Source organism: Sinocyclocheilus anshuiensis, unplaced genomic scaffold, assembly GCF_001515605.1.
Source record: "Sinocyclocheilus anshuiensis isolate Anshui unplaced genomic scaffold, SAMN03320099.WGS_v1.1 scaffold888, whole genome shotgun sequence".
NCBI classification, from domain to species: domain Eukaryota; kingdom Metazoa; phylum Chordata; class Actinopteri; order Cypriniformes; family Cyprinidae; genus Sinocyclocheilus; species Sinocyclocheilus anshuiensis.
In genome coordinates, this window is record NW_015549648.1 from 979,994 (window position 1) to 992,866 (window position 12,873).

Here is a 12,873-nt window from a genome sequence, read left to right on the forward strand (position 1 = left end):
CAGGGATCTTATCTATGCACAATCAGCTTGTAACACTCCAAAGAGAAAGGAAAACTTGAAATCGAATCATATGATCCCTTTAACAAAAACTAATAAGATGAGGCATGGCATAGGCCTACACGCTGTATTAGGCTATATAATGACTGATAAATTACAGAACGTTTAGCAAACACTGAGGAATAAAAAGAAAAGAAAAGAGAGAGAGCCTCCATAGCATAAGGTGAGGTAAACAGCAAAGATAAGCTTTTCAAAATGAAAACAAAACAAAAAGAAAAGTAAAACTAATTCGCGTCATTTTTGCTGAGCGCACCTTCTGCAATTAATAGTAAATATAACCAAAACAGGTTATTATAATTTTTATATGAATAATAAAATAAATATAAGGAAAACTCGCCCACTCGATTTTGTAATATTCTTTAATTTGTAGTCCGTATGAAAAGGTGCATTTCTATTAAAGGCACTTCCATGTGGAGATGGCGAGTCAGCGTCGGCATTCGGCAACCTCATCTCCTATAGCCTATATTGAAGAATGGTTAATATATTATTATATTAATCAGTTTAATATAACGTGCGACTAGTTGACTAGAAAAATCTTTAATAGAGGGCAGGCCTACTTAGCACAAGGAAGCTCTCCATTTTTAAAATAAAATGCTATAGCTTAATGACATTACGAAAAGTGCGACAGCTGCAAATCACGACGTTATTGCACTGCACGAGTTATGCATGCGTAAGGAGTCAAATGTTTTTTTTTTTTTTTTTTATCACCCTAATTAGTTTATGAAGAATGATTTGTTGATCTTGTTTTCCCTTTAATACATACCTTCCGCAATATATTTTTCAATTACTTTCAAAAAGTGGTAGGGACAATATCGACCCTGGCAAAAAGTGGTGGGGACATGTCCCACCCGTCCCACCCGCAAATTACGCCTATGCAGTATATACATTACATATTGTGACAGGTATGGTTGTTCAAGCAATCCATTAGAAAGTGTCCGTTTTGAGTCATATTGTATTTGTTGTATATGAGCTCCCTCTAGTGGACAGACTCATTAAATCACAGTTAGTTTGACAATAAAATCACTTATGTTGTTTACAGTAATGTGAGAGGATTTTTCTCTCTCTTTCTCCCCATCTCTCTCCGTGACACACACACAATAACTCACTATGTTCACTCTCTCCCTGGTACTACAACGAACAATGGAACAATGCAGCTCTTCTGTGGTCCAGGCTGGCGTTTCTGAGCTGAGGCTCTACCCCTTCACAGACTGAGAGCTGTGATGCTGCACACCGCCGAAGATGAGCGAGGTGAGACGGTCAACATCAAGCTCCTATCGGCCGAGGTCCAGCTGGATAAAGGTGGGACATTATCTTAATACGATTCAAGTGACTGACGAGTTTAGAACAGGCAAAAAGTAAAAGTGCAACTTCTAAAAGTAAACAGAGCATAGAAAAAATAAGAAGAGAATTTCTTACTGTTTTTTTGTCACGAAGGAATGCCTAGCTGTAAAAGAAATCCATATTTATTTACATCTGTTTAACTTGTTACAATACAGAAATTACATTTCTCTATTTTATAGAATTTCTTAAACAGGTCATTTCAAGTGAGCTTTCAAAGATTGTTGTGACTTGCAGCACTTTGATTTAACTTAGAAATAAAGGCAGAAATGAAACGTCTAGTGTATATAAACGTTCTAAGTTTATATAAAACTATTAAAAATTAAAGTTTCAAGTTTATTTGGTGACATTTTGAATACTCTGAGAGTTTGAACTGTTTTAGTTGTTCTTAAGCTATTCTTAAACACACTATCAACTATTGTGGTAATTTACTATTATTCTAGTACTATTTAAAAATGTAGAAATCTCCAGTTAAAGTATACGAAGAAGAGTTTGGGAAATAGAGTTCCTGTATAAATGTGTGTGTTTTGCTGTAGTTTTTACAGTGACTAGCACACTGAGTGGCAGCGGTGACGCAGATTCCCAACAGGGTGGTGATGATGATGACCATATGGACTGACGTTTGTGCTGCTCATAGTGGTCAAACAAACAGTGACCTTTCACTCCTGTTTTTATAGAAATCTGTAGGCATATGCATTGAGATCTGGTTAAGGCCAAAGCTAAATCTTTCTTAAATTCTTTCAATCAGGGGTATTTCATGTTTATATCACCAGAAGATAGGAATGTTTATGACTAAATCCCTTATGAAGCTATATATGTCAACTTTAGTTTCCATCAGAAATATCACATTTACTACAGTTACTGTTAGGGCAAATGTGTTTTTTGTTACAGAATTAACAATAACTGTAGTTCCCACACATTTTGACCTTTCCATGTGTTTTGAAAGTGAAAGGATATTTGAAGCTCTGTTTGGGAGTCTGAGATCACAGTCCACTGACTGGAGCCGCTTTTTCTAAATGGGCAGCTTTCTGAGAAACATAAAAATGGAACCCATACATTCCTGCATGGACTGTGAATGGTTCCTCCAGTGACGTCATCAAAACCACTTGGAAAATGTAATGAAGTTCCTTGTGTACACACAGTAGGATAGTTTGTACACAACGTTTGTTTCTCCATCGGAACAGAAACAAATTCATTATAAGACGTTTTAACTTAAACCATCGCTTCTGGCCAAAATACAAAGTCCATTATCCATTATAACGCTTCCTCCAGTGAAAAAGTCCATCCCCTGTTCTCCTTTCACATTAAAATCCACTGATATCTTGGTTTAGAACTGTTTTCACTTGTAAACGGTGCTTGATCTGTGCATGCATATTTCTCTCCTGATTCAGACGAGATTACTTTTTCACTGGAGAAAGCAATATTATGGATAGGAGACTCGTATTTTAGCCAGAAGCAATGATTTGAAGTTAAAAACACCTTCATGACTTTTCACTTCAATTGTGGATTATTGGGACGTTTTTATCATCTGTTATACTCTCATTCTGACGGCACCCATTCACTGCGAAAGATCCATTGGTAAGCAAGGGAAATCTGTTTTGATGAAGAAACAAACTTTTCTGCAAATGCTCGTTTTTGAGTGAACTATTCCTTTATAGTATACATTTTACTAATTATTTTTTCACTTTTTTTGTGATTACACTCACATTTCAAAGCTAAACCACTATAAATATTTAATTGATTTTTGTGGGTTAAAAAAAAAAAACGGAAAAGCACAATTTTAGTACATTTACATTTACATTTAGTCATTTAGCAGACGCTTTTATGTATTGCCCTCTCCAGGATTTGAGTGACTGTGAGAACCTGTAATATCTTGATGTTGGAAACATGGTTAAAAATGACTTAAATACACAAAACAATTACAATTTCGAATCAATTTTGATATTTTAGTGGTGCTTAAAGTCCGAAATATGCATATAGTTTTGCATAATTTTTGTATTATTTCTTAAAAACAAGCAGTGAAGCGATTCTGTTTAGAATGTGATTGTTAAGTCGACAATAAATAAAGTATTAATAAAATACAATTAAAACCTTTTGTTTTATGGAGCTTTATCTTTTAAACTAAATGTATTCTAGACACAAATTCCAGAATTAAACCGCGGCGGTTTGAAGTTCCCGGGTTCCTCCAGCGTCCCTACATTCAGCGCGCGTTCCGCCTCATCCAGCTCGTGCTGTGAATGGACGGCTGCCGTTCTTTTCCGGCTACACCTGCTCATCCCACCAGGAAGTGCTGGGCGATAAATCCTAAAGTAATAATCCCTTTTACCTGGAGCGAGAGGAGCGAACAAACATTATTATGCAGTGTATCCGGGGAAAGCCCTCCGATTAGATTCGTGTGATCGACGCGCGCGATTAATGCAGGGTAAAAAACACACTGTCAACTCCCAGCAAGTTGGGGTTATTGTTTTCCTGCGGTGTAGCGTTTAGTTTTTTTGCGGTCCTAACCTCCCTCCGGCAATGGGATGCTGTGGAAGCGCAGAGGTAAGCGATGCTGGCCGCGACAAAACGTGATAGCATGTATCGAATCTGGCGCAGATGTGTTGATACATTGTTACATTGTTTCACGGCTGATCGCCTTTGACGGGCCAATGAAGTGCTGTACCGTCGCTTGCACTGCATGTAATCCTATTATTATGTCCTATGCGCTCGCACATAGCGATGAATGCATTTGACCATGACAGTTATGCGATGATTTCGCCTTTGCATCAAAATACAACGCGTTAGACCGTTGTCTTTGTTTTTTTGCTTCCCATCATCATAGTGTAGTGTGTTAGTATTAGTAAACATGTTTACAGGCACTGCTGTCCTCTTACAACACACTGGTTACACAAAGGGGGTTATTTATAAATGGATATCAATTGTGGTCGGAGCTTGTTATGTGAAATTGCTTTTTTGAATATGCCCGTTTTTACAGGTTACATTTGCGAGGCCTTATATGAAAATAAATACTGTTTAACGTTTGCAGCATGCTAACTAGTTATGTAAAGAAGAAATTGACTTAGGTTGTTTTCTTGATTATTTTTTATATTTAAGTGATTGATAACCGATATGTAAAACGCAGTGATACAATAATATATTTATTATCAATTACTGACATATGAAGGAATAGATAATAGTAAGATAATAATAACAATACAATAATACTAAAAAATAATACAATAATAATAATAATAGTAATAAATAACTTATGTAAACTTAACTCTTTTTTTTTTACTAATGTTTTTTTCCCCCTATTTAATGGGCAGTGTTATTTTAAAAGATTTATTTTAAAATTTCTGTATCTAATATTTTAGAACCAATTAAGTGGAAAAAGTATAAATATTGGAAGACGGTATTGCTTATCAGTTTGTCTTTAATGTGAAGACATGTTATTTGAATCAAATGATAATCATTTGAACATGCAGCATTGTGTCTTTGTATTTCAGAGGCCAAAAAGAGAATGGAAACCTTTGGAGGACCGGAGCTGCACGGATCTGCCATGGTTCCTGTTATTTACATTGTTCCTTGTGGGAATGGTAAGTCAACAGTTCACCTTATTCATAATTTATAGACAATATTATGTTCATATATGCAGGCTATGAAAGTACTTCTGGTCACACTGTGTATTATAGTCAGTGTGGTCATGTTACTTTGTATTTTACATATACAGGTACTGGGTAGTTTTGATATACTACTTAATGATATACTAACAGGGATTTTTATAGTTCTAACTGGTCAGTTTTTGCATTCAACAGTCAGATGTTAATGACAGATGTCCAGGGCAACACTGTGTGATACTGTATTTCATATCCATGCATTTGTTTATTTATTATTGTAAAAAGAAAGATAATGTACATGCATCACAAAATAAACACAGAGCGGTAAATCAGGACTATGATATGAAGCACTCATATGAAGAACATGTAGAATTTAGGATTCTTGGACACCCTGCGGTCTTTTTCTTCTCTCGCAATAAAACAATAAAATAAATATCTAAAAAATGCTAAAAACAATAATTAATGCTGGAGCTGCATGAATATTTGAAATAAAATCAAAATCACAATATGGCTTAGTGTGATTTAATTAATAAATAAATGTGCTGTTAAATAATAATAAATAAATGTGCTGTGTGTTTCAGAGTGTTCTTACGCATGAGCAGCTCATCTGCTGGTGTTTGTAGCGGCTCAGTTTGCAGTAAATGCTGCTCCACATGAAATCATTTCTGCATGTGCTCTGAGTTTAGGTCGATTTAATGTGCATTTGGAAACACAACATGCAGCAGCCATCTTCTCATGCTTGCAATGATAAGTGCTTATCAACAATAGAGCAGCTTTAAAAGTGTAAATAAATGTTGGATGGTTTAAAGGGTTAGTTCACCCAAAAATGAAAAGTCTGTCATTAATTACTCACCCTTGTGTTGTTCGAAACCCGTAAGACCTTCATTCATTACCTTGCTGTCTATGGGAGGGTCAGAGAGCCCTCATATTTCATAAAAAATATCTTAAATTGTGTTCCGAAGATGAACGAAGGTCTTACGGGTTTGGAACAACACAAGGGTGAGTAATTAATGACATAATTTTTGGGTGAACTAACCCTTTAATGTTTGAAAAAGAAGAAATGAAGGCATCTTTAAATATTAGTATTGTAAATTTTACTGTAAAATAAAATAATGATTAGTTTTCTTAATTTTTTACAATAGTAATGTTTTTTATTTAGTAATTTTTATATTTTTATTTAGTAGTAGAAATATATTATTATTAGTAGTAGTAGTAGTAGTAGTAGTATTATATCCATATTGATATATCATCTCTAAATTTTGGCAAAACTATGCAGCCATATAAACAAGCACAGCAAACCTAGAATTTAAAAGAAAAAAAGAAATGCAAATTTTTATCAGAAATGTCACAATTGGATTTTTTTTCCCAAATCATGCAGCCTTAAATAAAGCCCATTTATTTAGTTAGATAGTTAGTGAATAGCCATATAATACAACATCCCACCATGATAATTCATTCATCACTGTTTTCAGGATAGTGCAGAAACACCAGGCCTAAATATTTTATGGCTCAGCTTTTTTCCCTTGAAATTTCTCTTTTGATAAATAGTGTTTTGTCACCTTGCTGTGGTTTTTGCGACCAGCCACGATGAGCGTCATTTTGCTTTCTATTTCTGTGGTGTTTTACAGGGTACCTCCACCCAGTGTGAAATCTCACTGCTCTAAAATATCCTGTTCCCCATTCCAGTAGACATGAAATGTATTCTGATTGGCTGTGATTGTATGTGGTCTCACAGCAGTTTCACATTTAGTGTGAACAGACAAATTTGCTTGTCATTGGAAATTTTGGACATTGTGTTAGTGTATGTCTCAACATACATGTCTTACGCAAATGAAGAAGCTCACAGGAATCTTGTGATTTAGTGGTGAATCTTTCTATAATTAGGTTTATCCTGTGAATTATTTAGCCTTTGCTGCAAATGAGTTTTCCCACATCTTTGACTTTTTTTTTTCACTCTCATTCCAGTGTGGCATCTGTGGGTTTACCATCGCGACTGGAGGGGCGGCGCGGCTCGTCTTCGGATATGACAGCTACGGGAACACGTGCGGCCAACGCAACGAGCCCATCGAAGGGGTCCGGCTGAGTGGTCTCGACCATACTGACAGAAAGTAAGTCAGCTCGTCTTTCCTCCCTCTCTCACCCCCTTTTTTTTTTACACTCGGCACCATCACAAACCCTCATTTTTTTCTTTCATTCTCTGCTTTTACACACCCGTTTTTCTCCGTTGTAAATGGTCAGCGGTGAAATCAGAGCGCTCCAGCTCTTGCCCTTCGATTATCACATCAATGCAAATGTCAAACGGCTGGTGTTTCACCTCGAGATGGCTGAGGACTATCTGAGCTACACACACGAGCCTTGAATAATTCAGTACAGGCCCTGAGGACTGATACTGTCACAGTGTGCGGCCCTTAATGGGTGCTAGCCTGCAGGAAAGACAGGTATTGTGGGCCATTTCATTTGCAGCACTGTCAAATGATGGTTTTTGGCTCTCCGGTGTGGTTGAACTGAATTGTACGTAGCTTTTTAGAGATGGGTCTGAGATCTGACTCATCACGAGGCAGAGCGATTCATTTGGTGGAGTATTCACTGGCTTGTCAGAGCAGATTTGAACTTAATAATGGCTTGAAAATGTCTTGCTGGAGCTGTCAAAGATAGATGACTGCACTTGCGGAGGGCATGCGGTTTACCTGTATATTTAATGATGTTTAGGCTTCATACAAATGCAATTTTAAGCTGTTAAAGAGATGCTCACCCTAAAATCCTGTCATTATTTACTCACCCTTATGTCTTTCAAAACCAGTCTGACGACTTGTGGAAGATAAAAGAAGATTTTTTAATTGCCCATACGATGAAAGTCAATGGGGTCCAGTGTTGTTTTGACCCCAGTGTTATTATATCTTTTCTTTTGTGTTTTTCAGGAGAAATAAAGTCATACAGGATTGCAGTGACCTGAGTAAATGATGACAGAATGTTTAGGTTAATTTCTCTATTTGTATTCGCAAATGTGTCACATGACTTAAAAACTTAACAAATGTGTTATTCTTGTTTGGATCTTGATTTTTAAGCATCACCAAGAGCATTTATGTCATGTTTAAGGTAATATGTAATCACAACCAGGCATTTTTGAAAAAAAAAAAAAAGTAAATAAATATAAAAAATGAATAAATTGTCAACATACACTACTCTTCAAAAAAACATTGCGGACAATTAGTTTTCTTTCTTTTTCTTGAAAGAAATTAGTACTTTTATTCAGGAATGATTAAATTGTTTAAAAGTGACATTAAAGACATTTAAAAAGTAACAGAAGATTCCTATTTGAAACAAATGCTGTTCTTTTGAGCTTTATATTTGTCAAAGAATCCTGAAATAAATAAATTAACAAAAATTAAGCAGAAAAACTGTTTTCAACATTGATAATAAAAGCATCAATAAGAGCAGCAAATCAACATTAGAATGATTTCTGAAGGATCATGTGACACTGAAGACGAGTAGTGATGCTGAAAATTCAGCTTTGTCATCATAAGAATGAATTACATTTTAAAATATATTCAAATAGAAAACTGATAATATGTAATAATAATTCACAATTGTACTTGGTTTTTTTTTTTACTGAAGCCTTGGTAAGCATACACATTTTTCTTTTTCTTGCCGACCTCGAACCTTTAAATGGCAGTGTATTTAAATGCCATTTATATCCATGTTGATCATTTTGATGTGTGCCTGTATTTCACAGTTCATGATGGGGGCAATCACTTCACAGGGCAATTTTCTAGTCACATTTGACATAAAATTGCTAATAAAACAATGCACAATTTGAATATTATCATTTTATGTTTATGGTAAGAAAGTTCTTTGCTGTCCAGCCATGATGAAAATAAAATAAAAATTATAGCCTTTGAGGACAGTAGAATTACATGTCATGTCAACTGGCCATTTACAGAATCTTTTTTTTTTGTGATTAGCAGATTTTATGTTGGCGTTTCACATTTAGTAGTTTTTTCATGAGGGTGATGCTGCCTGTGTGTGATTTAGTACGTGTCTAGGTGTTTGCTTATTCTATTACAACCATATAGCTCTGAGTAATTGCTTCATTTATTCATGTCATAAAAGAGACGGATATGGTAAATACCACCTAGAGTGAGTTGTTTCTACAGGAAGGCATGACTGCTCGTTTCTTGTCTTCCTCTCATTACAGCTTTAACTCTGGCTCAAAATATAGAACCACTAGAGACATGTAATCACCCCTGAGCAGCGCTACACTAACTTCCATATCATTCTCTCTTTTTACACACACACGCATGCACATCACAACACCAACCTAGGCTCACTGGAAATATGTGTCTCTGCATACGTTTTTGCAAACTTCAAAAACGTACCTATACAAATATACCTATATCAATTCACAGCAATTTCAAGCTCCAGTGAACACTAGTGGCAGTAAAACACAAACAACTTTTATTCCTTTTCACACTTTCACACATTGATTAATAAACAATGATTTTTGTGTGGTTTCTGGGACAATACTGTGTTATGACCTCAAAACACTTTTACCATAATGCATGATTTGTGAACTTCAACTTTTGGACTTTTGCATCACATAATCAGCTCCATATGTATGGCTTTTCTGACATAGTAAACTTGCTCGGCAGCTCATCTGGTACGTTATTTCACTTACTATTTACAGTGCTTGGGTACCACAAGTCACCATAAAACGGCTCAAAGGCTTGTAGAAGCAAGTTGAAATGGCATAGTTGCTATACTAATATCGTAGTATCGTGCTACAGTGCGCCTCCATCTCAATATACTGTACAACGCGTCACACATTCACATAAAATTTTATCTCAGCGGTACACTCCCTGGACACTGCGCTTATTTGCAATCACAAAAGTACATTATTTGCATGTGCTTTAAAGCTTTGCAGGTTAAACATTTCATTCGCGTGCTGTTCTGATAAGCACTTTCTCTGAGAGCCTACACAGAAAAATACGGATGCGTGCAGCTCTTAAAGCGACAGAACTAAACATGCTGCCGCTTCTCATTAAAGGGATAGTTAACCCTAAAATTAAATTTCTGTCATTATTTACTCACTCACATGTTGTCCCAAACCTGCATTAATTTCTTTCTTGTGCTGAACACAAAAGAAGATATTTTGAATGTGGGTAACCAAACATGATAGTGGGAAAAAAAGTAAATAAAATACTATGAAAGTAACTGGGGACCAGCAACTGTCAACAGAAGAAAGAAACCCATTCGGGTTTAAAAAAAAAAACTTGAGAGTAAATGATGACAGAATTGTCATTTTTGGGTGAGTGTTTTATTTTTATATTTAGTTCAATTTCTTGAATGCTACTGCTAAATACACCTACCTGAACCTGAAAACCGTTTGTTTTATTTGTATATTATGTGTATTTGTAACGTGTATCTTTGTTCTTATTTTTTAATAAAGATAAAATAATGACAAAGATTTTTATATTTGCCCATTTTGGCCTAAATGTCTGCCATTCTTTTTTATTTTATATTTTGTTACCTTGTAAGGCTTTGTTTTTAATATAGGGAAATTAATTTGGGTGTTATGCTCAGACTACTGGCAAAATAGTAAAACCAACATGACAAAGAACCGTGATAAAATCGCGAATCGTGATATTTATGGGAAAAACCGTGATATGATATTTTTTGCCATATCGCCCACCCTAGTAGTAATTATGTGCTTTGTTAGGAAGATTTGACATTTGGCCTTAGCCTGCGTTGTTGATGTTAGTCTTTATCGACTAGATTAGCACAGGCCTGTGGGTCATTCAGTCGTGGAGGAGAGTAATAGTGATCCTGTTTTTGGTCTGGACTGAGGTCTAGTATTTACTTTGGATTGGTTTTACTATGGTACTCTGGTAATGGCTGCTAAAGCAAATTTAGGAATATTTAAGAATACATTTAGTGTGTAATAATGACTGCAGTTTTGTATTCTGTTCCTGACCCTGTTTTGATGTAAAGTAAAGTCAATTCCATTGACTCCTGTAGTGGGAGTTGACTCAGAAAAACCTGACATTGAACAACTTTACTAGCAACCTTACTGTTGTACTTGATAATGTACATGTTGGAGGTGTAACTGTGTGTGTGTGTGTGTGTGTGTGTGTGTGTGTGTGTGTGTGTGTGTGTGTGTGTATGTGTTAAGAGCCAGACTGAGTTAGCTAGCTAATGTTGTTAGCCGAGCAAAGTTCATCTGGTTAATGCACTTAGCTTAGTTTTACTTTCTCAGCTGCTAATACCATGATCCAGCAGCACGCTCCCACTGCCCACGATCCCTCACTTTATCCATCTCTTTTTAATGGGGTTATGGTCCATCTTTGCCTCTGATGTGTAATCATTGTGTTTATTGAATACTATAAAGGTTGTCAGCAGTTTTTGTGCAGCAAGCTTTGGGTTCGATTAGGTTCCGTGCTCATTTCCCATTTCCCCTGTTGTCAGTATGAATATATTTTACAAGCTTTATATATATATTAAATTAATCAATCTGATGCACTTTCAGAGTTTAAAATTTAGAGCTCCAACACAGGTCCAGTGTGCAAAACTAAACAAAAAAAAAAGCTGGTGAATTTATTTGTACTTGAAATTGAAAAGGGACTCAACTAGGGCTGCACGATACTGGAAAAAACTCACATTGTGATATTTTATTTTTCTGCGATTATATATTGCGATACGAAAAAAAAAAAATCACCAGATGACTTGAATAGTTCTATTTGGAAAAAAATATAATCAATGATTGGGGTGATTTTGTAGGTGAGTAAATTAGCATAGAAAATAAACAAATGACAAACATAGATAAATATAATAGAACAAAGAATACAAATGAAATAAACAGGTTTTCAGGTAAGTCTAGTATTCAGGTACAGAAATTGAATAATTAAATGTAAAATAACACTGCATAGTCTTCACTGTATAAATTAAATCTAATAAATCTGTTAAAGCTACAAAAGTGTTTTGTTGTTTGATCAACATTCATAACACAGAAAGCCTCCGGATCATGAAACTGCTCTGAACCAATATACTGTTACACATCTATTTTCTTTCTCACTTGTTTACCTTCACCTAAACCATAAGCAAATGTGTTTACAAGGATACTTGCAGAGACTTGCATTTTGACAATTTCGCGCGTATGTGTCATTTCAGACACAAATAGACGCGGAAGTGAACGAAAGTCGGTGTTCACGTGCATCTGCGTGGCTCTCACCGTGTACACCAGAAGTGAGCGGCGTGGCGCTACGCAACAAATTTTAGCGTCCAGTGTAGACAGACTTTAGCTGTTGCGGCACGGAGCGTGTCACGTCCAGTGTGTTCAAAGAAAACGATCAGTATAAATTTAACGATCAGTAAACATCGCACATCCCGCAATGTGACTATCATCGCGATGTGCAAATCGATGCTGAAATGAAATAACGTGCAGCCGTAGACTCATCCCTCTTTTTAGTTGTGATATAGTGTCTCAGTCTCACTGGCGAATTTGGAAGCCAAACTAATAATAATAATAATAATAATAATAATTTTATATTATTATTCCTATGACAGTAATAGCCATATATTGTAAAATAATTGCACTGTGAAATAAATGAAAATGAGTGTTTCACAGGTAGGCCTATATTATTTTTCCTTACTCCTTGCAGTAGGGAAATTGCAATACTCTTGTCCTAATTTCTACACTTGCAAGCAGTGCCTAAAACTAACTTTTTGCCACATCTCAACCCCTCTACGGACACCTTGGCAGTTGAATCGCCATTGGCTAGTACATGTTTTAGTTTACTCACCAGACTATATCTATATCTATATATATATCTATATCTATATATCTATATATATATATATATATATATATATACATACATACATACAT

General features: G+C 35.6%; 1 protein-coding gene across 1 annotated transcript in view; it reads left to right on the plus strand.

The window, feature by feature from the left end:
- Positions 1–1,152: 1,152 nt before the first annotated feature.
- LOC107660198 (choline transporter-like protein 1) overlaps positions 1,153–12,873 on the plus strand; it is a 28,732-nt gene continuing 17,011 nt past the window's right edge. The window contains exons 1-3 of the mRNA XM_016449447.1: positions 1,153–1,356; positions 4,881–4,970; positions 6,957–7,099. Of these exons, the coding sequence (XP_016304933.1) occupies positions 1,297–1,356; positions 4,881–4,970; positions 6,957–7,099 (293 nt within the window). The 5' untranslated portion in view covers positions 1,153–1,296. The remainder of the gene's footprint in view (positions 1,357–4,880; positions 4,971–6,956; positions 7,100–12,873) is intronic.